At 34.3% G+C, this 26,813-nt stretch overlaps 6 protein-coding genes across 8 annotated transcripts; 2 read left to right on the forward strand and 4 right to left on the reverse strand.

The window, feature by feature from the left end:
* The first annotated feature begins 43 nt into the window (after positions 1–43).
* Positions 44–2,659, forward strand: RTL2 (RNAse THREE-like protein 2). 2 transcript variants are annotated; one of them, XM_021432040.2, is made up of 4 exons: positions 44–602; positions 823–975; positions 1,120–1,445; positions 2,035–2,659. In XM_021432040.2, exons 1-4 carry the CDS (start codon positions 165–167, stop codon positions 2,207–2,209), a joined length of 1,092 nt encoding a protein of 363 aa, XP_021287715.1. In that variant the 5' UTR covers positions 44–164; the 3' UTR covers positions 2,210–2,659. The 2 variants fall into 2 exon arrangements, with proteins under 2 accessions (XP_021287715.1, XP_021287714.1); XM_021432039.2 differs by having other exon boundaries at positions 50–602; positions 1,072–1,445; positions 2,035–2,654.
* Positions 2,660–3,351: 692 nt separating this feature from the next.
* LOC110419140 (ribonuclease 3-like protein 2) lies at positions 3,352–5,910 on the forward strand. The gene is made up of 4 exons (XM_021432043.2): positions 3,352–3,952; positions 4,386–4,532; positions 4,763–4,899; positions 5,491–5,910. Exons 1-4 carry the CDS (start codon positions 3,380–3,382, stop codon positions 5,663–5,665), a joined length of 1,032 nt encoding a protein of 343 aa, XP_021287718.2. The 5' UTR covers positions 3,352–3,379; the 3' UTR covers positions 5,666–5,910.
* A 108-nt stretch (positions 5,911–6,018) lies between these two features.
* LOC110418903 (alpha-1,3-arabinosyltransferase XAT3-like) lies at positions 6,019–7,680 on the reverse strand. Its single transcript, XM_021431723.2, has 3 exons — positions 7,524–7,680; positions 7,318–7,419; positions 6,019–7,235 (listed from the first exon to the last, which is right to left on the reverse strand). The coding sequence occupies exons 1-3, from the start codon at positions 7,639–7,641 to the stop codon at positions 6,076–6,078; spliced, it is 1,380 nt and encodes a 459-aa protein (XP_021287398.1). The 5' UTR covers positions 7,642–7,680; the 3' UTR covers positions 6,019–6,075.
* Positions 7,681–10,594: 2,914 nt separating this feature from the next.
* On the reverse strand, positions 10,595–12,407 carry LOC110419557 (uncharacterized). Its single transcript, XM_089784126.1, has 2 exons — positions 12,126–12,407; positions 10,595–12,018 (listed from the first exon to the last, which is right to left on the reverse strand). Exon 2 carries the CDS (start codon positions 11,628–11,630, stop codon positions 10,914–10,916), a length of 717 nt encoding a protein of 238 aa, XP_089640252.1. The 5' UTR covers positions 11,631–12,018; positions 12,126–12,407; the 3' UTR covers positions 10,595–10,913.
* Positions 12,408–14,076: 1,669 nt separating this feature from the next.
* Positions 14,077–19,660, reverse strand: LOC110419974 (condensin complex subunit 2-like). Of its 2 annotated transcripts, none has more exons than XM_021433115.2 (13): positions 19,327–19,660; positions 18,981–19,085; positions 18,759–18,876; positions 18,318–18,391; positions 18,186–18,246; positions 17,901–18,101; positions 17,482–17,765; positions 17,197–17,341; positions 16,869–17,104; positions 16,486–16,516; positions 16,009–16,154; positions 15,398–15,508; positions 14,077–15,317 (listed from the first exon to the last, which is right to left on the reverse strand). In XM_021433115.2, the coding sequence occupies exons 1-13, from the start codon at positions 19,636–19,638 to the stop codon at positions 15,177–15,179; spliced, it is 1,965 nt and encodes a 654-aa protein (XP_021288790.1). In that variant the 5' UTR covers positions 19,639–19,660; the 3' UTR covers positions 14,077–15,176. The 2 variants fall into 2 exon arrangements, with proteins under 2 accessions (XP_021288790.1, XP_021288789.1); XM_021433114.2 differs by having other exon boundaries at positions 14,082–15,298.
* A 418-nt stretch (positions 19,661–20,078) lies between these two features.
* On the reverse strand, positions 20,079–22,665 carry LOC110419334 (uncharacterized). The gene is made up of 5 exons (XM_021432334.2): positions 22,438–22,665; positions 21,653–21,809; positions 21,515–21,565; positions 20,685–20,777; positions 20,079–20,422 (listed from the first exon to the last, which is right to left on the reverse strand). Exons 1-5 carry the CDS (start codon positions 22,581–22,583, stop codon positions 20,363–20,365), a joined length of 507 nt encoding a protein of 168 aa, XP_021288009.1. The 5' UTR covers positions 22,584–22,665; the 3' UTR covers positions 20,079–20,362.
* Positions 22,666–26,813: the final 4,148 nt, after the last annotated feature.

Below are 26,813 nucleotides of genomic sequence, written 5' to 3' on the forward strand. Positions count from 1 at the left end.
AAATGGTAACTCCAAAGAATAAAGAACCTTCCAATTATAGGAAGGTTCATATTAATATTACATCATCCTTCCTTCTCAGTTTTAAGGCAAGACAGCGACAAGAAAGAACAGGGCATACTCCTAGGAAAGCCACTTTGAACATTCGAAGTCATTTTTTTTCCCCGATGAACCAATTCTTCCGTCACGTCGACACCGTCACCGACCCTTACGCAAACTTGCATGCACGGCCAATATCCTACAACCACTTCACGACCAGCACCACCTCCTCCTCCTCCTCCGCTTCTTCCGACTTGGAAGCCTCGATCGCGGCCGTGGAGAGGATCCTCAACTACAGTTTTCGAAATAAATGCCTCCTCGAAGAAGCCTTGACGCACTCTTCTTACTCCGATTCGACGTCGTATCAACGACTCGAGTTCGTCGGCGACGCTGCGCTGGGGCTGGCCCTCACTAACCACGTCTTCTTGGCTTACCCGGAGCTTGACCCTGGGCTGCTTTCGTTGATCCGGGCAGCGAATATAAGTACTGAGAAACTCGCCCGCGTTGCCATCAACCACCGGCTTTTCCAGTTCGTACGGCACAATGCCATTGGTCTCGAGGATAAGGTAATTTCCCTTTTCTTTGCCTTTTCGTATATTCTGTTGACAAGGAGAGAATTTGATTAGGAGTAAAGTAATCTTTCTAATGTACTTAATTCCTGTTAATATAATCTCGCCGTTAGAGAATTTGGTAAAGATGTTTCTTTGTTCTATCAAATATCTGATCAGTGATTCTTTGAATTTGGTTTCATGAGTATAATTGGGTTCTTGTTATGTTATTGTATAGGTTAGGGAGTTTGCTAAGGTGGTTAGTCAAGAAGATGATCCAGTGTCATATGGTGGATCCATGAAAGCACCAAAGGTCCTAGCTGATATTGTAGAGTCTGTGGCAGCCGCTGTTTATGTTGACGTCAATTTTGATCTTTCAAAACTGTGGGTGGTATGTAATTTACTGTTTTTGATTCGATCATCTCGTTCCTCCTTTAGGGGTTTGTGAAAGTTGAGGTTAAAGGAATTGTTAGGGTATGTGTTGCAGATCATTAGAGGTTTATTGGAGCCTATAGTGACATTAGAGGATTTGCAGCAACAGCCCCAACCCGTGACGGTGTTGTTTGAGTTTTGCCAAAAGCAAGGGAAGCATGTTGATATAAAGCACTGGAAGAAAGGGTTGACAAATGTTGCTAGTGTTTACGTTGACGGAAGTTTCATTGCTTCCGGTTCTTCTGAGCAAAAGGACATTGCAAAGCTTAATGCAGCAAGGGGAGCCTTGCATAAGTTGTTGCAATCCATGCCTGTTGATGTTAATCCTTTTGGAATCGAAGGGATTAACGGGTCTTTTGAGATTGATGGAGCAAAACAGAAGTTGCACGAGCTCTGTGGCAAGAAAAAGTGGCTCAAGCCTATTTATGAGTATGAACTTATACTTTCTTTTAAATCTATGAGAATTTTTTTTGGGATAAACATGCCTTAATGAATTGTTATCTCTAGCAGATTCTCATTTAGAGATCCCTTATATACACTAGGGTGCATATACAAGCAATATACAAATAGATGTTTAGAAGGCATTTGCAAAGCAAGATACAAGCAATCCTTGTGCCCTGACAGTGTATCAAATATTAATCTTTCTCGATGTTGTAGTGCATGTTAGAGGAGTCCTTTGCTGGTTTTCTTTGAACATTAGTGACTTCTTATGATCAGGCATGAGGCGACTTAAAAAGCCAGATAAGTGTGTCTGGTATCTTTGAAGGTTCTGGGTTGCAAGATAGAAATTCATGTAGGATACTCAGAGAAGTGCCTGTATTGTAATGGTCACTATGCAATTTTGAATGACAATGTGAGGTTCGAAATTCACATATTGTTTGCCATCTCTGATACATATGTTCATCCCATGCTTCGCCATTGTTAAAATATTCTCACTTCTTGTTAATTTGGTCACTCTTTTTCCTTCCATGTTTTAAAAGGTCTAATCCTTTTTTGCTTTTGTTGCTTCAATTCTTAGACTCGAGAAAGATGAAGGTCGCCCGCATGAGAAGATATTTGTATCTTCAGTTAAAATTCCAACTGTAGATGGTGCGCTATATATCACAGGGGATGAAAAGTCCAGAGTTAAAGAAGCAGAGAACTCTGCAGCTTCCTTCATGATTCGAGCCCTCCAAGAATCCGGCTATCTGTGATTCTTCCCTCCTCAATTCACTACAATCTTTATCATATCTCTAACAACAGGTAAAATCTTGTTGTATGTTGTAGCATCCAACCATAAAGAAAGAGATTCAATCTTCAAATGTATCTGCATCTCTCTAGCTTAATTTGAAGCTCACCAAGATGTAGATGACTGTCAGGATAAATGGGTTTAGAAAGCCAACAGTGATGATCTCTGCTTGTTTGCTGTGCCTGGAAATACATTCCTTTGTACAATCTCATGAACAGAAACTTCTTTTGTTCTTGGTTAGATTGTCCTTGAGGATTAAGAATGATACCAGGTAATCCTCCAAGGTAGTGAGGGTCAGCTTGAAATTCAAATTCTCTCTTCTGAAATCCCTCAAGGGATGATGATTCTTGTAACAATACAATCTTTTCAAGTTCTCATGCATGCTTTATTTATTATTGTTAAGATGTTCGATAAATCAAGATTTTTCTTTTCTTCTAACATGGAATCGGAGCTTCGGGTTTGATAGATCGAGATTCCCTCATCTTTCTAACGATCATTACAGACAGAAATCAACATAACCAGTTACAAGCACAAATTTGGTGTTAATTTCTTCCATATTTTTCAGGTTCAGTTCTTGAATCTATACATAAAATGAACTTTAAACAAAGTTTAAAACTTTAAATCCTTCTTTCTTTTTCATCTGGCAAAGCAGACAATGCCCTTTTCCTTTTGCTCTTTCTCCTTAAACTTCAATAAAGGTCCCTCCTTTTCATAAAGGAACATCTTTTTACTACTTAAAATTCAAGATAAAAAGTATTTGCACTCGCTCGGCATCCGGTTCCATTTTTCTATCATAATTTTATATTATATGTTCAATTTTATATTATTAATTAAAAATTGTAATTTTTAATCGTAAAAACAAATAATTTGATGATGAAAATGCCGCAAAATAAAATTTTAATTAAACACGTAATAATATAAAAAGTTTATTAGATATTCTGGTGATAAAAGAGACATTAATATAAAAATTTTAATTGGATTAGGGATAATATAAGAAGTTTATTAGGTCGGAAAAAAAAATAATTTTGACGAAATTATGCCAATAATAGACAATGACACGTTGTTTAGGCAAAGTGATTGGAAGACAGAAGTCCAATGTTTTGTCTTTAAAAGTCTTTGTGCTAAGGCTTTTGAAATGCTTCACTTGAAAGCAAAATTCTCATTATTCCATCACAGTAGTTCAGTAGTTTCCACCATGAACCAGCACTTGGTTCAACCCCATGACGGCGTTTCCGCCGAAGCATCTGCGCTCGAGCTGGTGGTTGCCACGGTGGTCCTGGCTTTGCTTTCGCAAGTCTTTTGGCTTTGCTGGTGCTCATGTTTCCGTCATGTCAAGAGATGTTATTACTCTTATTTTTCTTCTTGTTCCTCTTCCTCGGCCGCCACCATGGACCCGTCGGCGATCGCTGACGTGGAGAGTATCCTTAACTACAAGTTCAAAGACAAACGCCTCCTCGAGGAAGCTCTGACGCATTCTTCGTTCACCAAGACTGTGTCGTTCGAAAGACTAGAGTTCATCGGCGACGCCGCGCTCTGCTTGGCCGTCGCTACTCATTTCTTTCGTTTGGGGCAGCTGAAGCTAACCCCCGGCCAACTCACGAAGCTCCGAGAAAAGTGCGTAAGCAACGTGAAACTCGCGCGCGTGGCTGCTGATCATGGCCTTTACTGGTCGCTCAGGAGAAACAACACTGCTAGTCTCGACAACGATGTATTGGAACTCTTATTGTCCTTTTTTATTATTTTTTTTTTCAGTCTTTTTTTGTTTATTATTTAACAAGGAAACGCAACTTTTAATTTTTCTTAATACTCCGAAAGATGAAAAAGAATTATGAATTTCACATTCAATATATATTTAAAGGTATTTTTACGAGATAAAATCTTAATTGACTAAATCGAATAATATTTTATAAGTTGGTGTGTATGAAGGCAAATGATATTAAAATCGAATAATAAATCTTCATTGAAAAGAAATAATAAAAAAATCAAACATTCACGTACACAGTGACAATTAGTATTAGATTCGGACCATGCACCCTCATTTAAAATGGATAATGAAAAAAATCGGATATTCAAACCTTAATTTGGACAATTAATCATGTTTATGCTCTAAAGTTTTTTTCTTCTTCATTTTATTTTACAAGGTAAGGAAGTATGAAAGGACAGTGAAAGATGCAGCTGATGATCATAACATTACAGTTACACATCCAGACATACTGGCTGATGTTGTAGAGGCTTTGGCAGGTGCTGTTTATTTGGACGTCAATTTTGATCTAGACAAGCTGTGGACGGTAGGTTTAAGTTTTTACTTGTATCATTATTTTCTTGGTTTTTGAATTTAATTCGATTTTAAAATTTTTTAATATAAAATATTACAAAATTAAAATTTTTATCTTAATTTCTGTGATTTTTAGTGACCCTTTTTACGGCAATGATGACAGTCATCAATGGTGGAATAAAATCATGCATGCAGCCAAAGGATTTAAGCAAAAAATTTTTGTGTTCTTGATATGCTTGGCAGATCTTTAAAGGTCTATTGGGTGTTGATGAAATCATGCTGCCAAAGGATGGACCTGACCTGTCTTCTGAGATTAAAGGAGCACAAAATGAGTTGTATGGATTATGTGGCAAGAGAAAGTGGAAAGAACCTGTTTACAGGCATGAATTTCTTCTTGATCAACCTGTTCTTGCACAATTTAATCCCTTTGGCATGAACATAATTCTTTGTTATGGACATTGAATTCAGATTCTGAATTACTACATGAAATAACCCAGCTAGCCATTTGAGGTTAGGGGTCACTAGGAACAAGGAGAACAAGGCACTTTTCTCAGGAATATGAAAACAATGAGTGAGAGACAGAGAGAGAGGAGATTTCCAGGTTTTGGTATGTCACATTTTCCAGGAATGTAGATTGGGTAACACTATCAAATAACAGAGAGAAATTCTTTGCTTGTGATCAGCGTTGGACTGAGACACTCCATTTTTACCAAAGAGAAAGTCTTGGCAAAGTTTTGTTTTCCCACCAATGTATCCATTCATTTCTAGGCCTAAACATGAGAAAACAGACCAGAACAGCAGAAAAGTTTGGTTAATCATTGAAGGAAATGGGAAAAATTAGATCAAGTTGGTTGAATTAGCTCTTTACTATAATAAAATATTGATCTTAACTTTCATTTATATGTTTATCCCTTGCTTTTTCTTCTCTTCTTTTACTGTCAATTCAGCCCTTCTGTTGCTGTAACTTGCAGAAAAGTAAAAGATGAAGGTCCCTCACATGAGAGGAAATATATGTATTCAGTTGAAATTGAAATTGAAGATGTTGTGCTCTGCATGGAGGGTAATGAAAAACTTACAGAAAAAGATGCCAGGAACTCTGCAGCTTTCCTTTTGATCTGTTTCCTAGAAGAAGCTGGCAATATGTGATTCTGCTGCTTGCTTGGAGGATCATATCTGCTATATATGGGGTAATATTAGTAAACTCTATTGCTGTAAGCTGTAGGTTGGCTTGAGAAAACTTGAAATGGATTTACCATAACAGCAAGATATAGGCATGGAAGCAGCTTTAGCTTGCAAGTTTGTATTATCTTTGAATAATGAATCTGTTGGTCTGAAACTGAGCAATGATGGTTCTTGAATCAATAAAACAGAACTGTATGCTATTTAAACTAGGAATTAATGTTATTTTGGCTTTTCCCGGACTCTATACCAAAAGGACAAATGCTGTTTATTTCCTCAAGGGGGGGAAAAATGAATTTGAGTCCTTGTACATGATGCTGGAATTCATTTTCTGTCTGCCTCTTCTTGCTGTGTCTTGAAGATGATCACATCAACATTCATGGATCAAAGGGAGTTGAGCTTCCAAGAAGTTGCTTAGCTTCTATAAGGGTCTTCTTAAATCTCTCTAAATTGATCTTTAGATCTTGGCCGTCAACATACACAGACCTGAAAGCATAGTAGCCCTTAGAGATGATAGATTCTGGATCAGTAATGACAGGGTGATCTCTGCCATAAGCGTCAAAGAGAGAACTTTCCTCTGGTTCAATCTTGTACTCCAAGTATTGGACACCCATTTCCTTTGCTGGTTCTCCGAAGTAGTTGGCTGCAACCCATTCGTTTGCCAGTGGCACCACCTGAACCATCACTGCACCAGTGGGCAAGAATATTTCATTTGTTAGGCCAGCACCATGAGCTCCAACCATGACACTACAAGAGTTCACTACCCCAGCAAACTTGTCTAAGTTTGACATCCTGCCAGGTTCTGCCCTTATGACTTGAAAGCCTAGTTCCTCCATCATTTCCACCATTTCATCTTCATTCAAAAACCTTCTTGTTTTACTGCGCGATATAAGCATCAGCACTGGCTTCTCAATCTCAGACACATGCTTTACTCTCAGATAGTATGATTCCTTTAGGAACTGCCTGAAATCAAACATGGAATAACCTCCTGGAATATTAGTAGTGTTGAGGGCTAGATTGTCATGATACTTAAGCCCTATTACAGCCCCTGGAAAGCAGTGAACACTTCCATCTGCTTCAGGATTTATGACCCCATAACTAGACAAGTGAGAAAGAATCCTGTTGTACTTTTGAACCCACCAAGGCTGGAAGTCAGTGATGACAAACTGTAGGCGGGATCGGAAATGGTGGCAAGTGATGAATAAAGGGATGACAATCTCATTGAACTCATGAAACACGTTCCCTGTGAATCCTCTAGAGGAGAAGACCACCGCTGTGACATTGTGGGTGAAATCACAAGCTGGTGGGTTGGTGTTTCCATACAGTATCTGAACTGGTGTAACAAGTTTCATAGCAGTTTCATCCTCCTTCCTTGCATATGGCTGAACCATTCTCTTAACTTGAGGTTGATCAGATAGTGCATAAACTGTTAATGCTTTGTTATCAATCCGTACTGGTTTGTTCACAAGGCATACTTCTGAATGAACATCAATATGGCAGGAAAATCCATTGGAGTCGAGCTGAACCCTGTCATCTCCTGTTCCATTGAACACAAATACATTGGCATGCAAGGTAGGAAGAAATTAAATTCTAAGAATGGTAGAGATTAACAGAGAAACCTCTAACAAGTCTTCTTAACAGAAATTCCTGAGAATCAACTGCATCAACATCAACCCTTTCACTGCTGAGACTGCCTCTTGAATCCGAAAACCTGCCCTTCCCTTCATTTCCAAATAGCTCAAATCAGCCAAGGCTCTCATATAAACAAAACTACTAACAAAGAAGTGGACAAAACATCTGAATAGCTAAAAAAAAAGATGATTACATGACTGAAATGCAGTGTCTTTTGATGGAAAAAATGCAGCATAAAGCAGAACAATCAAAACTAAACAGACTGCCAGAGTTGCACAATTCACCACCCTTGTTCTAGGTTCCTTCTCCATCTTTCTTCTTCTCAACCTGGCAAAACCTGTATGCTAACAATGAATCCCTTTGAAACAAGGAAGAAACAAAACCTCAACAAATTTTCATGCTGTTAACCTCCCAATCATCATATAATAATGATTTGAATTAGTATTTTTCTATGTAATAAACAGCATTTGACAGGGAAACTTCAGCTGCTTATGCTGAATTATGCTCTGGACAAGTTCTCAAAGAACAATAAGTTATATAACGATGTATGCATTCTTTATTCTGTGGTGGTTGGTGCTTGATTTGACCTTGAGCTTATGTAGATTTTATATTATTATAAAACAAAGACTATCTTAAGTTTTTCTTCTTTTCTGATGGTTGCTGCCTACTTACAGGCCTTCATTTCATGGTTCCCACTCTTCTAACATAATTATTTATAAAACAAAAATAATAAAAAAATGATGCATGTGACAAATTATACCATATTAGTAGTTAACTAATCCTTGAATAGGATCAAACAAAATCATTTCTTAATAATTGGTGGTTAAGAAGGTCCAAAAATGGCTTCCTCAATACAGGTTTTGATCAATTGGATCATTGGGTCAAAAGAGGGCTGCTGATGATGGGGAAAAGGTTTTCCAATTTGTAATCTCAAAGTAAAGTAAAGCCCACACCTTCCACTGTGAGGTCCAAAAAGAATTGATGGACTAAGGAGTATTGAGACACAGCTGCTTTGGGCTTTCCTTTTTTTTTTGGTAATTTTTGGATTTGAGGAATAGTACAATCTAAGATAAGGGTAAGTAATTGGTGGTTTGAATGATTTGATCTGTCATATTTAAATATCAAATGATCAAATATTTTTAAAAGATAAATTAGAATCGATTAAATATAAAATTAGATCGAATCAATCAAATATCAAATTAATTGATTGGTTTGATTTTAAATCAAAATGTTAAAATTTTATTATTTTTTAAAATTACAATATTTAAATTTATAAGCTTTATTTATAATTATAAAATATATAATAAAAATTAGTATTAAAAATATATTTTTTATATAAATTTAAAAATAATATTTATTATATATAGTATTATATATTTTAATTAGTTCGATTTAAAAATTTTAAAATCGAAAACCAACTAAATAAACCAATTGGATCCAACTTTTTGAACCAATAGATTCAATGGACTAATTGTACCGAACTATTTTACCCAAATCATATTCGATTTAATTAAATCATTAATTTGATCCAATTTTACTCAATCTCAATTTGAGGTAATTTTGCAACATTGCTTGACAAACCAACAAGAAAATTGTATGATCATATATATCAAAAATCTTAATAATATCTTTTCAATAATCACATCATATTATGAAAGCAATAAACGTGTCTAGAATGTCACAAATGAGAAAACAGTGTCCAATTAACTTAATGACTATCAATCTACTCCTTAATTTCATCATGATTTGACTGAAAGTGATCTATCCTTTACGTTGAATAACAAAAACTGGGTGTAAAGGGGACAGGTTTTTCCAACAGGCAGTGATCTGATCTTCTGCTTGGCCTTAATGGAGAACACAACTATTCAAGAGACAAGGATTCATTAGATACATGCTCAGCTCAAGAAAACCAAACAAAAGACTTTCTGTCAATTCAACTTCCACTTGGTTCTCATGTATTGGCACCATGTTCTGGTGGGAGTTTTCACTGATGCAAAATGGATTCCATATCTTTCGGAACTTTAGAGCAAAACCATGAATCTGTTTCTCAAGGTTGGGATTTGGAGTTCCTGTCTGCATCTCAAAATGCCACAAGAATATCAAAGGGAACCAGGGAAATGAAAAGTTAAGATAAGGATTCATGTCATCAGCCTCAGCTTGGACCAACCCCACACCCCCCACCCCCACAACAGGCCACAATAAACAAGTGGAAATTTTCTAGTTGAAAGGAATAATAAGGCTGAATGTCCTTATTTCCCACCACATAAATCAGAAAGTGAAAATGGGGTTCTAAGATTTATATTAACAGAAGTTTTGGAAACATCCAAAAAAGATAAAATCCTAAGAGAAAGCATTAGATATCAGCAAAAAGCTGGCTGAATAGCTTCTTTTCAGAGAAAGCATTAGGCCACCAGGATACCAATTACTAGCAATTGACCATTTGTTTTCTACTAATATGTGTGGCTGACATCCACTCTTGTTGCTTCCACAATATAACTTTTTCCTTCCTGAAGAATGAGTTTTCACTGAAAAAAAAAAGACCCAGGATGATACACTGTATGCAGTTGCTAAACAGGCAACAGAATGGTAAAACGAGCAGAACCATGGAGTGGTTATTAACTTATGATTAGGGAAAGCTTATCTTCAATCTGAATGTCATTTGTTTCAGAACTGGGTTGAATAGTGGAAAGTTTTGTGACTTCACCAGCTCAGATATGCAAAAGTTTGAACACTGCTTTGCATTAACTTGCAGAGTCTGCCATCTGTGTAGTTGAACATCAATTTGTAGTCCTGAAAAATTCTTTGGAAAAGAAAACAAAAAAAGAAGGATGAAAAGCTATTGATTATGACAGAAAACTCAGTTGAAACTTCACAGAAAGCTTGTTATGACTACTGAATGTAATCTTCTTGGCCTGTATAAACTCTATGACCATTTGACCAATGCACCGGTCTCTTACATCCTGTTCTGTCAGATAAAATGGCTCTTTCCACTTTCTGCAGAAATTGCCATGATACCTGAATGTGTCTAAGGATTCATGATGTTATTTCTTAAGGATCAGTTTCAATTAGTTGAGATAAATTTGTTCTTAGATTATGAACCATGGAACCTTAGGAAGCTGTTGGGGCAATTATACCCGTACTAGCTCTCTTTCCCTGGTCAATTTTACTTGATACAGATCAAGTTTCATTAACTGATATTCGTAGCATTTTCTCATTAAACTAATGATACAATATGCATATGAGAAGAAGAATTGAAATACCATATGGTGCAAAATCCATAAATTATATCTATATTCATACAGAAAATTTAGTATGTGTACAACCCGCAGCTATGTGTAACTTTTGTTTGTTTCATGACATCTCAAGGTAAAACATGGTGTGAAGTGCCTAAGGTGACTAATTTCCTGCTTGGCAAGCAGGAAAATGAGAGAAAACATGCATGTTCTGTACAGACCCAATACAAGGAAGAACTGTGGAAATCGGCTCAATTTAGTTCCCCCATGCAGACCAATCACATGTAATTATCCCCAAACCAATGATCCTAGACTGATGGTAGATATGATATGATGAGGAGTAAACGCACTCAAAAGGCTTTCTGATAAAATCCATGAATCCTCTTCCAAGACTCTTCCCTCTGTATCTTCAACTGCTTGTAGAAGTTGCCTATGAAAGTCTCAGCTTTGGCAAACAACTCTGGCCCACTAAGCCCTCCAACCTCTTCTTCTTCCTCCTCATGCTCCTCATCAACAGCTTCTGCTTCAGCCTCCCCACTTCCTATAAAGAAAAGGCTTGGGGTGGAAGGACACTTCTTCACTTTATCCACCTTGACAGTCCCAACAATCTTCTCAGAGGCAGATTTCTCAACAACCTTAGCCTTCTTCTCATTGCCTGCAGGAGCAACCTGTTTTTGATCATCCTTACTACTTTCAACAGCCTTAGTTTCTTGGGTTGTCACTGGTCTTGCTGCAACATAAGCAGGCCTGGAAAACACTGAGAGCAGCCCGGCTTCGGCCCCTAGTGCTATGATAAGCAGATTGAGGACAAAGTAGAGATAAGTAGGCCTCAAGGATGAAGATAGAAGTGGTGCAATGAAAAGAAGTGCTGCTACTAGAGACAGTATCAGAACCTGAGACTTCTTGAACTTGTTCATGGCTACTTTGCCTAGAAAATTGAAATGGTTGAAAGCTTTGGGATTTATCAGAGAGCTACTAGCTAGAAGTAGAAACCAAGAAGAAGCTCTTGAAGATATATATAGAAAACAGGGAAAGAGAGAAGATTCACAAATACTACAGTTTATCATTTACTAATGGTGATGGTTTACATATCTGTAAATGAATTGTCAGTTAACACAAAGTACAAAAGATACCTATACGGCAAGAACCTGTTCATTTTCCTTCCTTTTCTTTGTCAAATTGACATTTTTAATTCTCTGATCACATTGTCATATTGAAATTTCATTTTCAGGGTCCCCCATTGATGCAAAAAGGAGGAGCTCTCAATTAATTAATATTGGGAACATTGAGATGAATGTAAGCTTTTATAGTAACTTCCTATTATCTATCACCCATTACTATAAATTAAGCAAAGTCCTTATTCTATTAAAGAATGCCAATGTCACCTTAATCATGATCAAACTTCACAACCTTTTTTTCTCCTTAGGTCCTAGAGCACGATCTAAGATTTAATCCCTGTCCAAGTTACAAAAATTTAAGCTTTAATCACAAATTTGCATAAGCTCGTATCTGATATACCGTAGAGATATATAAACTTTACATACTATCAATAAACCAAATACCTTTCTCTCGAACTGGGCCGTTTATATATTTTCCTGCACTTTCTTAGAAACCAAATACCAATTTCTTTTGCATTTTATAAAGATGGGGCAGCTCCTACAATTCCATGGATTTATCTCCCTAAAACCAATTAATAGCCTAAACAATTGGTGGTGCCAATGTGACATATCCCACATACTATATCAAGAATGTATAATTATATAAATTTAGAAGCTCTGTGAATAACTCAGTCAATCATTATGAGAGCTATAGAAAAACCAGAGTTTGGTTATCACAAAAGCTAAATGGCAAAATTGAAAGCTAGCAAAAATTGTAGAGACAAGAGAACATGCAAGATGGAGTAGATTCGAGCACAATTGGACAAAAGGCTTGATAAGGTCGGTGAAAAGCAAATTCATTTGACTTCACCTTTTAATATATTTTTATATTTATATTTGATAACGATGTCGAATATGCACATCTTATACATTCTCAATGACTCGAACATTAACAATGAGTTAATAAATTTAAGTTTAAAATCCATAATGGTAAATACTCTCATTTCTAAACTTATTTATCTCAGAAAAATTTTAAGTTTTTAACTTCACACGTTCATATATAGTAATATAGTATATAAATATTAGAGTAAAATATTTAAATCTTTTTAAATTTTAATCAAAATTTTATACAAATTCATTAATTTTTAAAATATATAAAAAAATTTAAAAATATAAACATCATTAATAAAAAATATTAAAATATTAAAATATTTTTTTCTCTCAAATAATATGAGTAACTGGTCGTCGATCTACTATCCCATAACATGTGCTTCCCAAGGGATAAGTGGGAGCACCCTTGGGAGCCCCCTCCCTTTGGGAGCACTAGATCTAGTGCTCCCTCCTTGGAAAGCATTTGAATTTTATTTTTTTAAAAAATATATATAATAGTGAATTTTAAAATTAATAAAAAATATAATTATATTTTTAATATTATTACATCATCAAATTAATAAAAATATTAACAGTTAATTAACGATTAAATTTATATATCTAATAAAAAAATTTAAAACAAAATATTTATTTTAAAAATTAATAAATTTATCTAAAATTTCAATTAAAATTTAATAAAATCTAAGTATTTTACGTTAATTATTATTTATGGATATTACACAAGGGTGACGAATAAAAACATCCGGGTCTAAAGTAGACCGAAAATGGGCCCAATAATAATGTGGGTCCCATCTTCGAGGACCTGTGTTTGGGCCCCACTTTTGGGGCCTTTGTCCTTGCATTTTAGATCTTTGATCTTGAAATTGGATTTTTGGACCGCTTAGGAATATTCCGCTCTTCCCCCCACCCCCAACTTGAACTTGGTGCATTTGTGGTCCTTTAATTGCATCTTTAATAGGTTTTAAATATATATATATATATATGGCCAAAATTTTGGGCCTTTTGGCTTCTTTAGAAAAGCCCAATGCTTTATCTCATAGAGGCAAAGCAATATCTTAATCAAATTAGGTGTGAAGAATGTGGTCTTAAGTTATGAATAATAATGTAAAGAATATAGTACCTTATCATGTGTATGATAAAAGCTCTCTCTGATTTCATGCAAAGGTTATCAAGTTCAACTTTGCTTTTGGGTTCCTAAGAACCCCAAGAAAAAAGTGAAGAGGGGAAAATTGTTAGCCAAGAATTCCCCTCTCTCTCACTTTCTCAAGTTGCCTTCTTCTGTGGCCTAGAACAAGATATGCCAATCCTTTTGCCATTTCAACTTAAGTTTATCCATAATTTTTTAAAAAGGTTGTCTCTACTTTTTCTTTTATAATAATCCCCCCTAACGCAATCAGACAACCCATCAGATCCGTCAACACGAGTATTAGGTATTTAGTTTAATAATGAACACGTAAAACTATTATATAAAGAGTTAAATTTGAATCTTCTTTTTCTGAATAAATAATAATGACAATAATAATTTTATGGACGATCAAGGTCAATTAATCTTTAACTGCCAAACATTCCCTAAGAAACCTATGAAAATCTTTTAGCCTAAAGTTATCTATACTGGGATTTCTCTGCCTCATTCTATACATAAGTAGGATTAACTTTAAAGTCTTTAGACAGATCATAAACCTTAAACAGGCAAATCTTAAAAGAAGCAACTTTTGCCAACAAAAGGAGAGAGAGATTCCTTATCCTCAATTCTAAAAGCCAACTAATACTGATTTTTTTTTTTTTCGATAAACAAAGGCCGATACAGCTAATCTCTTTCCGCAAATGATCACACTGTAAAGCTAATCCATGTGCACTTGCTAAGGTGTGTTTTCCATATTCTCTCCTAGAAAATGATAGTATTTGCTTTGGCATCTTTCTAATGAGTGGTTGAACCTGGACCTTGAACCTAAATAATGAACAATCCTCATCCTACTGTAAATAGTCACATGTTGTATTCTCAAATTTGTATTCAGTAGTATCCATCTATATCATCCTACATACAGATATCGTAGAAAATTCGAGAGATGCCATTTCCAATATAAGATGACTGAGAAGGTTGCTTAAACAACACACAACTATCACATTCTATTCATAAGAGTCAGATTTCGGTACCTGGACGAATTCAAGAGTCTGCATAATGTCAATACGGTAGAGCTATCTTCTACATGTAACAGATAAAAATGTTATTTGAAACAAAATAACTTGACTGATTCCATGGATTCCTTACTGATCACTTGGAGAAAGTGAGTTTTGTAACTTTAATTCAAGATTATATTCGCATAATATGTATAAACAGTCGGGCACATAAGATGACACAATAGCATGCAGTGACCAATATGATACAAGAATGTTTTACTTACGTTTTCTTCTTTCTGTTCTAGTTCCATTGCTTTATAGCATATAGGCCTAAAAAACTTGGTATAAAGAGAACCATGCTACCCCCTGATAAATTCATGTACCTAAAGATGGGCTCTAGGCCATGATGAAGCCTATGCCACAGAATCTGTGCTTTGCCAAGAAGCAGGAAGATGTATACTGAGATCATCTAAACTGGGACAATCTTGGATGCTTAAACCATGATCATTAGCTAAATGCAACAGACAAATGAAACACAAATGGGGTGAAATATCCTCTGAAGCTGCAGCTTGGCAATTGAAGGAAAATGTAGCAAGCACATGTTTGAAAGACAATGCATCTTTGTCCACCTGTTGATAATAAAAGAATCTGTTGTAAAATTATGCATGTTATTTCAACCTTTTGAACTTGACACTCGATAATAATGAAAATGAACACACAATGCTCACCACTTCAGCTACTTCATGAGATCCTTGCATGTGATCCCAGAGTGACTCCTTTAATGCATGCACATCAACTTGTTTAGAAGTTTTGTCACACTGAACTTCAATTTGATTTACCTAAAAAGTGAGGTCAAGCAAAAAGCTGCATAAACACTTCACCTGGATATTTTGTTGCAAGCAAAATAATACGGACAAAAAGAAAAGAAAAGCAAATAAGTTGACTCATTTTACAGAGCTGAAAGTTTCAAAAAGGGGATTATGTGCATAAGATCTAGTAAAGGTAATAGCAAAAGTCTAGCATTCAGTAATGTTAATATTTGCATCTTCCTAATGCGTTATTTAGTTCTTTCTCTTTTTCTTTTCAAAACAGTAAGGGACACAAATGATACTGCTAGTGAAGGTAACTTTAATTCCGTTACCCAAATTTAAAACCATATTTCCTCATTGTTGATCTCTAGGGAAAACTTCTTTCATCTCCATTACAATCATTTTTATTATATAATACAGTTGAAATAAAAGAAACCAGCCTAGTTTACAAACCACTTGGCACACAGCAAGGATTGATTTCAAAATCAAATAAAGGGCAAAAAAGGGTCTACTTGTAAGACCATACAAACCTGGCGAGGCTGAGAGACAAGGTCATCCAAGTTTCCCACATCATCATAAACACATCCATCATTGAACTGACCACCAAGTGAGCTCTCATTATCCCATGATGGCAGTGCTTGATCAAAATCATTATTTTGTTGACATGCACTATTATCTGGTAAAGAAAACCAAGACAGTGCTTATGAAACATAAAATGAAAGAACACAAAGCATGCAACCAGTTGCTTTAACGACAATGAAGGGAACTGAAAATTACAAATATGTTACGGCCAAAAGGAATTTGGAAAGGACTGTCAGTCATTGTGTCATCAAAGTCTTTAACTTGATTCACAACACTTTATTTTCTATAGGACTATTCTATCTGCAATATTTGCTCACTCATTTTCTATATCACAAATTCATTACAGGAGATATACTTATCATAACAATTAACATCAATAAATCCTAAAAGATAGCAAGCATATGTTTCCTAGAGAAAGATCATACCTGAACATTTTCTTCTTCTCTTGCCCAGACACTAGAATCAAAATAGTTTTTATAAGTCATTGATCATCCACAAATAATTAATGGTTAACAAGGGAAAAAAAACTTGCCAAATCAGAGTGATAATTTAACATCAGCGAACATTGAATGTTGAAGTCAACCAAAGCCATATGCAGCCTGAGGTTTGAGTATGGAGTTTTTCAATTAGATTAAACTCTCAATCTATGTCCTTGAAATGAGGTTGACTGACTTAGATGAGCTTGATGCCCAAACCAGCCAGATGGTATTGGTTGGCCCTTCTGATGAGTAATTAATTAAGCTTCAATGGATACATTTTACTTCTTTTAAAATAAAGCAAAAGAAAAAAATTATTGAATCTACATTACCATAATTTTAGGTAGAAGAAACAACTTGACAAGACTTTCAGGTTGGTAATGGCAATCTTCTGGAAGTGTGTTGTTACATGGTACTCTATTTGCAGGTAGCAGCAAAAGCGTTGGACTTTTGGGGGGAGCAAAGACATCAGGCATTTCTTTGTCCAAGCTTTTTGTGAAATCAACATCAACTTCTTTCAGGTTTTTGCTTTTTGATTCAGCATTTGTGGCAGGAATATCCTCTGAACCTACAAGACAGACACTGGACTGGTAGGCAAACTAATGGATGACTGCAGCTCAGAAGAGGAATGAATAATGTCACCTCCCTGGTGACAACAACCTTTGCAATTCTGATATTTCCAGTGATTAGGACCCGCCCATGCATTCTGTTTTGAAGTAAATCCCAGCCCTTGGAACAAAAACTTCCCAATATCCTCAAATCTGTCCCCGAGATCAGGTTCGTAAGAAGCATAAGTATCATTCTCCTATATTATAAACCAATCAGATTTGAGTGATCTCTCATGTCATCTTCTTATTTGTTTCACTAAGTGGCTAGAACAAAGAGAAGAGATTCAAGGAAAACGGTATGTACTATTTAAGTGACAAAAAAGATAGGACAAACTACCTCATGGCAGTCATGAATGGTACGATCAAAATTGGAGCCCTCATTAACACCACTTGACACCTCATCATGATCAAAGATACATGCATCATAATTCTCAAGTAAGGTATCATCCGATTCAGCTTCATAAGCATTAGCTGTGTCTACTCTGATATCACATTTTTGGCCTACATCAAATGTCTCAGATGACCTTTGATTATCTTCATCAAAATGACAAACAATGACTTTTAGGGTTGGACAAATTTCATTCTTTGCCAGCATGTTTACGACCATCTTCTCAACAGATTCTGCAAACAAAGCAAGCAAATGGATGTAACATGCAGAAAAGAAAATGAAAATCACATCCAACTTCTAACTTTTAGGCATACGACTTCTAAAAATGAAAATTGAGTAGGAATATGTTTATCAGCAATGAAACACACCTCTGGCAAATGAGATATCAATAATGTCCAAGTTATTGTTGTGAAGTGCACCTGATTGGCACTTCCCAGGCACTTCAAAAGAATCAAAAAGTACCCTACAACCTTCATACACACCAAGATTATTTAATAGAAGACCTTTTGCTCCACCTTCATCAAATTGTGCAGATGTTTGGTGATATAGAGGATCCACTGCGAATGCAACTACAAAACCAGGAAAAAAGAGAAGAGTCAACAAATTAGGGAGGAAAACAAAACAATGACCAGAAGGAAAATAGATACACTTACCATCAAACTTTTTGGCATTAAGAGCTTCAAAAGAAGACTCCAGTGTTGATACTGGCGAGATCTGCACAAATCACTTAGGTCAGTCTGTGTTCAATTGGTTAATTCAGTCAATGAACTAAAACACTATTCAACCTTCCTCTCAGACTCTTTCTTGTTACAACAGCTCTCCTCCCTGTTATTTACGTTGTCACCCACCACGATAGTCTCTGTCACCAAAGCACTATGTTAGGGAACTGACCAAAGCGAAGGTCCCTCTGTGCAACAAAACGCTGTAAGTTCTTAAAGAATAATACTAAACAAAGCTTGTTTAAATTCTAAACAATATACACATAATAGAAAGTTGATGTAGCACTCTTCCATATTTACTTCTTTCATTATTGTTGCAGCACGTTCCTTCAAAACGGACACCAAGAAACATAGGAAAAAAAATTTACCAGGGTTTACAAACTCCAACTAGAATAAAACGCAATTTAGGAGGCACTGACTATAACAAACATAACAGGACACATTACAACCATGCAAAGAATGTTCCAATAAGAACTCCACTTAAAACACAATCAAAACAATTTATACCTTGTTCATCTTCTTGGCCAGCTCGATGGATACCACCAAGGACCTTATACGCCTCAGCATGCACAGCATCGACCCTGAAAGAGTAAATTTTCACCCCTGCTTCCAATGTGCAACTTGCCTGGCCATTAAGAACTCCATCAGCACTCAAAATACAAAAGTTTGCATATCATTATCATATGACATGACTGCAATTAACAACACTTTGCATAAAGTAATCTGAACCTTTTGGAAATTAGTCTCTGAATCACCTTCAGCTGCTTCTACTTTTATGATCTCGCTAAGATGATCGATAAGCTTCAATTCCCAAGTATTCTTCTGGTTTATTTTCTACACCAAAAGAAAAAGAGCAACAACTTTTTACTGCTAACATTTAAATATCCTCAAAGATTAAAAACTAATTACTAATACTTTTTTTCTATCATTTTCCCGGCTGCCAAACAAGTATCAAAACTTTACTTACAATAATCAATAGTAAAATTTATATATAAGCGGAAACAAGTAGTATCGATATTTTCGATTAAGAAACTTTTGGAGAATGTATTAAATGAATAGAAATGAACTTGTTTACATTTTCGCTAGCGAGTTTAATGCAGTTTTGGAACAACTCGATGATCTGGTCTTTGCTAAGGCAAGGATCGGAAGGAGGAGGAGGAGCAGGGGGAGGCACAACGGTGAGACAGCGACGGACTGCGGCAGCACGTGCGGCGGCGCGTGCCTGGGCACGTTCGAGTTGGTCGTTGTTGGAGCCTAAGAAGAACGAACTGGTAGGTGACTGGAGACGGTTTAACACTGGTGCCCTTTGCCTCGGGCTTAGCGCTTCCTCCATTACGAGACCGAGAAATTTGAAAAAGAGAGAGGGAATGGTTTTCGTGGGGAGCATTGAACGACGTCATTGATGAGCACTTCAGACATTTTTGCGAGAAACATATTTTTATTGAGAAAATAACTCACTAAAAGAAAATATTTTCTATTAAAAGTATTTTATTAAAAAATTTAATATTTCAAATTATTTAAATTATCTTATAAAAGATATTTTCTGTTATAATTTATGTTAAAAAAATTTTTGAATGTAGAAAATCGAAAAACTAGTGAAGAAGAAAAAGAAAGGGTGGAAGGTTCAATCTTGAAAAGTCATCTTACGATCTTTATTGTCTTACGATTTTTGAAATCATAAGACAATTTCCTACGTTAATGGACTTAATTCCATTGATTCGAACAATTTTTACATCAATTTTTTCATTATGATAATAAGCGCATATAAATATGATTTCATTTAATAAAGTTACTATAAAACGATAAAAAAGTTAATTCGAAAGAAAATATCCCAACAAATAAAATTTGATATATTTAATTTAATAAAGTTTTCACTACCTAATCTTAGAACATAATATACAGATTAATAAAAGGAGAGGGTAGGGAAACTATGAAGTATGGTAGTATAATTTACAATTGCTTAAGCCACAAGGCAAAAATCCCAAGCCATTACAATACCAGAACTTCCACACTGGTTGAACGTCACAAAATCGTCTGGTCTGATTCTTCTCGGCATAAGCATGAGCACTCACGACATTATTATCAGTAACTGTGATTTTCCATGTCGAATCCTAACTCGAAGTTCTCATGAGGAATGCTACAATGCATCCTAATATGGACCCGGCAAGAACCTGAAACCAAAATCAAAGGAACAAGGTAGGTAAACAAAGAAACAACATCAAACTCCTTTTAGATCAAACAAGATTCACTATGTAGCATGTTCTACCAGATGACCATAACCATTTGTTCTCATGTTTGAAACAATTATATCATCTGTTCACCGTATGACATCTACAATATAAAGCCCACCCCTTTCTTTAACGACCATCATTTCAAACTAGCAGGTAGATCCAACGTTTCATAGCACAATGTCTATTATTGAAAGCCTCATACCTGAAGGGGTGTGTGACCAAGTGAATCTCGTAGGGGTCGGACATTGGAGACAGGATGCTCAGGAGGTAGCTCACATACAATTTGATTGAGTAACTGCAGAAAGATACATGATTATACCATCAATTAAAACAACATAAAGGGGTCAGTATGTACTGATAAAAAGCACCATTGAACAAATCAAATTAGCTAGCCACATAACAGGCTACTTGGAAGTTCGTAGAACTGCAGAACTTCTAATGTTATTATGGAACAAGGCACAGGAATAAGAACATTAGTGATTCTTTCATTGATGAATCCATATGCATACTATCCTAAAATACCATGTCTCCCTTCATAAAATTTGTGCAAACTTAAAAGGAATTTTATCCATGTCAGCCATATTCTGGAATAAATACAGATAAGACTCACATGCATGGCATGGCATGCCCCAGACACATTGGGTACTAAATACCAAAAGATATATAAAATTTATATATAACAAATGCAATGAATAACAACTCTGTAAAGATGGATAAGTTTTATAATCAATGCATGAATAACAATTCTGTAAAGATATTGGCAATTCATACACTAACGTAAGAGAATGAGGAGGATCTGTCAATCAGAGAAAAGAAAAGGATTCAATGGCAACTATTTAACAGAGTGACCAGATATAGACTGAAAGGAGTGGATGACTAGCACTGAGCTAGAACTCAATGGGGCATATAGAATACTTCAGAGAACCAACGGTCTCTTACCATACTTGAGCAGCTTGCTTCCAATAATCTTCACAATGAAGTACAATCCATTAAAAAAAAAACAGTAACACAGATTACAAGAAACAAGCTTACTTCAGCTTGGCGACCAGCATGGAGTCTTACTCCAGTAGCATCATACATCACCTGCCAAGAAACCAAAAATGTTAACCAAGGCAACCAGAACAGTAATGTATTAATAATAGCAAATAGACATGGTTAGCAAGTACATACAACACATGCCAAAACAAGTGCAACAGCAAATGCTGATCCTCCAATTCCTTCCTGCAAACCAACGGCAACTGCAAGAGCAGTCACGGTTGCTGAATGAGAAGACGGCATTCCACCTGACCCAAGCATCCTTTTAGTATCCCATCTCTTCTCCTTGAACCTGCATGTCTAAGAGAATATATTGAAACACTGAGAGAGAAAACACACACAAACAAAAAGACTGACAACAACAAATGAGTAGATGAGACATTTTTTTCTAAAATTATAAGGTCATCCTGATCATAAAAGCAAGATGCAAGTGTACGGACAAAAGATTACTTGTATTTCAACACTCATTAATGATTCTCAACTACTTATTATTTCCAATTTCCATCCAAAAAGTGAAGTATCAATGCTGCCAAGGCAATACAAAATTAGCTGGAAAACAATATAAAGAACATTGCACTCATCTTTAACCTGTCGATAAAAATCCCTAATAGAACAATTAGTCATTTACAATCTATTAGCAGCCTATAATAAACATTTTTTCTTTACTTTGATCACTCATTAATCTACAAATAACAATTCAAAACAATTATAAAAGATATTAAGGCATTCATACCTTTATCCAAACTAAAACTTACCCATTCCAATCGACCCAACAACCAACAAAAAAAAATGAAAAGTCAAAATTAAAACTGCTTTTTAAGAGATGGGTTGTCCTGCTTTTCTTCTTTCACCTCATTTTTAATCGATCAAGCAGAAAAAAAATGAGAAAAGAAGAATAAAAAGGGATAAGGGGAAAATACCAGGTGGTGAAGAGCTTGAGGAACTGAGCGAGAGCGAAGGCAAGGAAAGCGGAGAGGAGAGGGACGTTGGAAGGGAAAATGGACGGCGGAGATGACGCCGATCGAAACCTTGCCGAGGCATCTGCGGCTGTCATTACTTCGTCCATTGAAAAACCGGCGATGTCGTGAAGGACAAGAGCAGAGAGAAAGAACCTTTGTTAAAGCCAGTTTCGGATAAAGTTTAATTATTTTAATATTATTATATTACTAGTTTTTCTTAATTAATAAAATAAAATTCATATTTTTATATTTAAATAATAATATCATTATATTTTCATTTTAATTTTCTCTTTCACTCACAATTCACTGCATGAAATTTGAATGAAAAAAAATGTAACTATATGATGCATATGAATTTTGTCAATATTACACTATATATACTAATACTTTATACATTATCGATTAATTCATTTTCTTCGATATTATTAATAATAATAAAAATATTATAAGTTAATTACATTTTGAGTTATTGGAGAAAACTTACCTTTATTTTTTTTAATTTTTAAAAATATTAAAAAATTAGTAAATTGAATTTATTGAATTTTTTAAACAGGATATACATGCTTTTTGATTAATTCAATTTTGATTATCCAAAAAAAATATTATGGATTATCAGATTGACTGAGCTAAATTACTCACTGTCAAAATTCTAAGTGAAAGGCTGAAAGTTCTTTTCTTTCTCTCTCTGATTATCAATTATCAAAATGAAAGAGTATATGAAAGAGCCAAGATGGTTTTAAAAAATTTTGTTATCTCATTCTTTGTATTTGGTGGAGACAGCTCTTGATTCAAACGGGATAGAGTTATTGTGGACAGGAAATGAAAAAATATCAAAATAATTTATGTAATATAACACCATATCATCCAAAAAAAAGTAAATTTTATAATTTTAATAATTAAAAAAATCAATTTTGTTCATTTTATTTATAGAAATATTATGTTTGTGAATTTTATCCTCTCTTTAATAACAAATCTAGAATTTTATCTAAATGACGATTAAAGAATAATCATATAAATTTATCCTTTATATATCTCAAATTATATATATAATAATAAAATTAAAAAATAACATCCACCACCCTTTCATTATTTCCTTTCGTTATGGCCTTACCGCGTCCACTAAATTAATTCATTTCTTAGACAGTGTCCTCCATTAAATTATTTTTTTTTAAAGAGTGTTAAATTTGCATTATATGTTGCAAAAATTTAAATGGGCAAGAAATTTCCAATATCATTGTATTGGTGGTGTTAGAGTTTGCATCTTTCCTTGGGAGCATCCAAAATATCCCATCTAACCCATATGGTTTTTCACTTCTCATCCTCTACACCTAACTTATCACCAATGGTTTCTATTGTTTTTTTCTTCTACTATTTGAGATTCTTGTGAAAAATAGTGATTGTAGTCTCTTTTATAGTTTTGATTGCTTTCAATCAATTTGTAATGTGAATCTTGCCTTATAAGAATATATTTTTGTCTACAAGTTATAGATAGGTGACTAACAAATAAGAACCATATAACTTTATATAAGAAATTCCAAAAAATAGAAAAAACTAATCAAAACTTGTGATAAAAGATAATTTAATTTCAAAAAAATTATTAGATATATCCTCTATGTAACTAATCATATTGGACAATGTTAAAGTTAATTTGATAGAGTTAATTCAATTTCGACTATCTGAATGATATATATAAATATATATATAGAGAAGTTTTTAAAGAAAAAACTTTTTATTATAGATATAAAAACAGAAAATTTATTTATTTTTTTGTTGTAATTTTAATCTTTTACTAAATAGAAAATGCTTGATTAAGCAAACTTACAATTATGGCAGGAAAGGAAAATTAAAATTAAGGATCTCCTCAGCTTTTTTTTTTCATCTTTCAAAAGAGTGTTCAATTTGTTGCTAATTTGCATTATATGCTACAAAAATTTAAGTTGGCAAGAAATTTCCAATGTCATTGCCATGACATTAGACTTGCATCTCTTCCTAATATACAGATTAATGAAAAAAGAAGATAGGAGAAACTAAGAAGTATGGTAGTATAATTTACAATTGCTTAAGCTACAACGCAAAAATCCCAAGCAATTACAACATTAGAACTTCCACACTGGTTGAACGTAGCCAAATCGTCTGGTCTGATTCTTCTTGGCATAAGCTAAAGCACTCGCGACATAATTATCAGTAACTGCGATTTTCCATGTCAAATCCTAACTCGAAGTTCTCATGAGGAATGCTACAATCCATCCTAACATGGACCCGGCAAAAACCCGAACCCGAAATCAAAGGAACAAGGTGGGTAAACAAAGAAAGTACCAATGCTGCCAAGGCCATACAAAAATGGCTGGGAAACAATATAAAGAACATTGCATTCATCTTTAACATGTCAATAACAATCCCTAATAGAACAATTAGTCATTTACAATCTATTAGCAGCCTATAATAAACATTTTTTTCTTTACTTTGATCACTCATCAATCTACAAATAACAGTCTAAACCAATTAAGAATGATATTAAAACATTCATAACTTTATGCAAACTAAAAGTTACCCATTCCAATCCACCCAACAACCAACACAAAAAAATGAAAATTCAAAGTTAAAACTCCATTTTAAGAAATGGGTTGTCCTGTTTTTCTTCTTTCACCTCGTTTTTAATCGATCAAACAGAAAAAAAATAACGAGGAAAAAAGAAAAAAAAAAGATAAGGGGAAAATACCAGGTGGTGAAAAGATTGAGGAACTGAGCGAGAGCAAAGGCAAGGACAGCAGAGAGGAGAGGGACGTTGGAAGAGACAATGGAAGGCGGAGATCACGCCGATCGAAACCTTGCAGATGTACCTGCGGCTGTCATTACTTCGTCCATTGAAAAACCAGCGACGTCGTTAAAGTTTATATCATTATATTACTTACGTTTATTAATTAATAAAATAAATGCAATGAAAATATATAAAATTCATATTTTATATTTAAATAATAATGTCATGATATTTACATTTTAATTTTCTCTTTTCCCTACAATTTACTCCATGTAATTTGAATGAAAAAAATATAACTATATGATGCATATGAATTTTGTGAATATTACCCTATATATACTAATAGTTTATACATTACTAATCAAGGATATCTTGTTCTTTTTTTATATATTATGAAAAACAAAAAAATTATTATAATTTAACTACATTATGAGTTATTGGAGAAAACTTACCTTCATTTTTTTTCATTTTTAAAAAATATAAAAAATTAGTAAATTAAATTTATTTATTTTTAACAGAATATACATGCTTTTTCAATAATAAAATTTTAATTATTTAAAAAAATATTATTGATTATTTAATTGATCGACCTAAGTAGTTTCTGTATGTCAAAATTACGAGGAAAAGGTTGAAATCTCTCTTCTTTTTACCTCCAATTATCAATTCCACAAATCTAATTATCAATTCCAAGTATAGAAAGGAAAATGGAGGTAGAAGGAGGTTTTAGGGAAACTTGTTAAATAGAAGAGAAGATGGGGCTGGAAAGTGGTTTTAGGGAAACTTGCTATCTGCACAGAGTTATCATTCTTCGACCGCTTTTGATTAGAAACAGAGTTATTGTTGTGTTATTGTTGATGTGAGAACGAAGAAACGATTAAAATAATCTATCTTTATACATGTAATTTAAGATTATTTATTAAAAAAATATGAAATTTTATTATTTTAATAGTTATGAAGATTGATCGAATTTTCTATTTTACTTATAGAAACATGATATATAACATTACTTACTTTTATTCCCTTTGCATTTAATGATGAATTTAAAATTTTACATAAAAAAATAATTAAAGAGTAATTATATAAAATTATATGTTATATATTTTAAATTTTATACATATTATAATAAAAAAATAAAATTTAAAAATTAATTTCTTTCCGCCATTGCCTTCATTAATTTTTCATTTTTCAGAAGGATGCTCAATTTCCCTTATATGTTACAAAAATTTAAATAGACAAGAAATTTCCAATACCATCTTCAGGGTGATGTTACACTTGCATCTCTCCTTGGAAGCATCCAAAATATCCCATCCAAGTTAGTAAAGCCATGTGGTTTTTTCCTCTTATCCTTTATTTTTTTTCCTATAGAAAAAGCACTCCATGAAAATTTGGTACCTAGCCTAACCTATGTTTCTTTTGTTTTTTCTTCTACCACTTGAGATTATTTTGAAAAATAGTGATTTTAATCTCTTTTATGGTTTTGATTGCTTTCAATCAATTTGCATTGTGAATCTTGCCTTGTAAGAATATGTTTTTGTCTACAAGTTATAAATAGGTGAAAGATAAATGCGAACCATATGAC

Source organism: Theobroma umbraticum, unplaced genomic scaffold, assembly GCF_002168275.2.
Source record: "Theobroma umbraticum cultivar Fairchild unplaced genomic scaffold, ASM216827v3 scaffold_67.0, whole genome shotgun sequence".
NCBI classification, from domain to species: Eukaryota; Viridiplantae; Streptophyta; class Magnoliopsida; order Malvales; family Malvaceae; genus Theobroma; species Theobroma umbraticum.

What these genes read in the sequence shown, in the direction of transcription:
- RTL2 (XM_021432039.2), top strand. Translation starts at nt 165, where the DNA reads ATGAACCAATTCTTCCGTCACGTCGACACCGTCACCGACCCTTACGCA. An exon ending in CCATTGGTCTCGAGGATAAG is followed by an intron (nt 603 to 822) that starts GTAATTTCCCTT and finishes GTTATTGTATAG; the next exon opens with GTTAGGGAGTTTGCTAAGGT. An exon ending in TGGCTCAAGCCTATTTATGA is followed by an intron (nt 1,446 to 2,034) that starts GTATGAACTTAT and finishes TTCAATTCTTAG; the next exon opens with ACTCGAGAAAGATGAAGGTC.
- LOC110419140 (XM_021432043.2), top strand. Translation starts at nt 3,380, where the DNA reads ATGCTTCACTTGAAAGCAAAATTCTCATTATTCCATCACAGTAGTTCA. An exon ending in CTGCTAGTCTCGACAACGAT is followed by an intron (nt 3,953 to 4,385) that starts GTATTGGAACTC and finishes TTATTTTACAAG; the next exon opens with GTAAGGAAGTATGAAAGGAC. An exon ending in ATCTAGACAAGCTGTGGACG is followed by an intron (nt 4,533 to 4,762) that starts GTAGGTTTAAGT and finishes TATGCTTGGCAG; the next exon opens with ATCTTTAAAGGTCTATTGGG.
- LOC110418903 (XM_021431723.2), bottom strand. Translation starts at nt 7,641, where the DNA reads ATGGAGAAGGAACCTAGAACAAGGGTGGTGAATTGTGCAACTCTGGCA. An exon ending in AGACACTGCATTTCAGTCAT is followed by an intron (nt 7,420 to 7,523) that starts GTAATCATCTTT and finishes TTGGAAATGAAG; the next exon opens with GGAAGGGCAGGTTTTCGGAT. An exon ending in GTTAAGAAGACTTGTTAGAG is followed by an intron (nt 7,236 to 7,317) that starts GTTTCTCTGTTA and finishes TCAATGGAACAG; the next exon opens with GAGATGACAGGGTTCAGCTC.
- LOC110419557 (XM_089784126.1), bottom strand. Translation starts at nt 11,630, where the DNA reads ATGATAAACTGTAGTATTTGTGAATCTTCTCTCTTTCCCTGTTTTCTA.
- LOC110419974 (XM_021433114.2), bottom strand. Translation starts at nt 19,638, where the DNA reads ATGCTCCCCACGAAAACCATTCCCTCTCTCTTTTTCAAATTTCTCGGT. An exon ending in TTAAACTCGCTAGCGAAAAT is followed by an intron (nt 19,086 to 19,326) that starts GTAAACAAGTTC and finishes CTTTTGGTGTAG; the next exon opens with AAAATAAACCAGAAGAATAC. An exon ending in CAGAGACTAATTTCCAAAAG is followed by an intron (nt 18,877 to 18,980) that starts GTTCAGATTACT and finishes CTTAATGGCCAG; the next exon opens with GCAAGTTGCACATTGGAAGC.
- LOC110419334 (XM_021432334.2), bottom strand. Translation starts at nt 22,583, where the DNA reads ATGGACGAAGTAATGACAGCCGCAGATGCCTCGGCAAGGTTTCGATCG. An exon ending in ATGCTGGTCGCCAAGCTGAA is followed by an intron (nt 20,778 to 21,514) that starts GTAAGCTTGTTT and finishes ATCTTTCTGCAG; the next exon opens with TTACTCAATCAAATTGTATG. An exon ending in TTGGTCACACACCCCTTCAG is followed by an intron (nt 20,423 to 20,684) that starts GTATGAGGCTTT and finishes TTTTGGTTTCAG; the next exon opens with GTTCTTGCCGGGTCCATATT.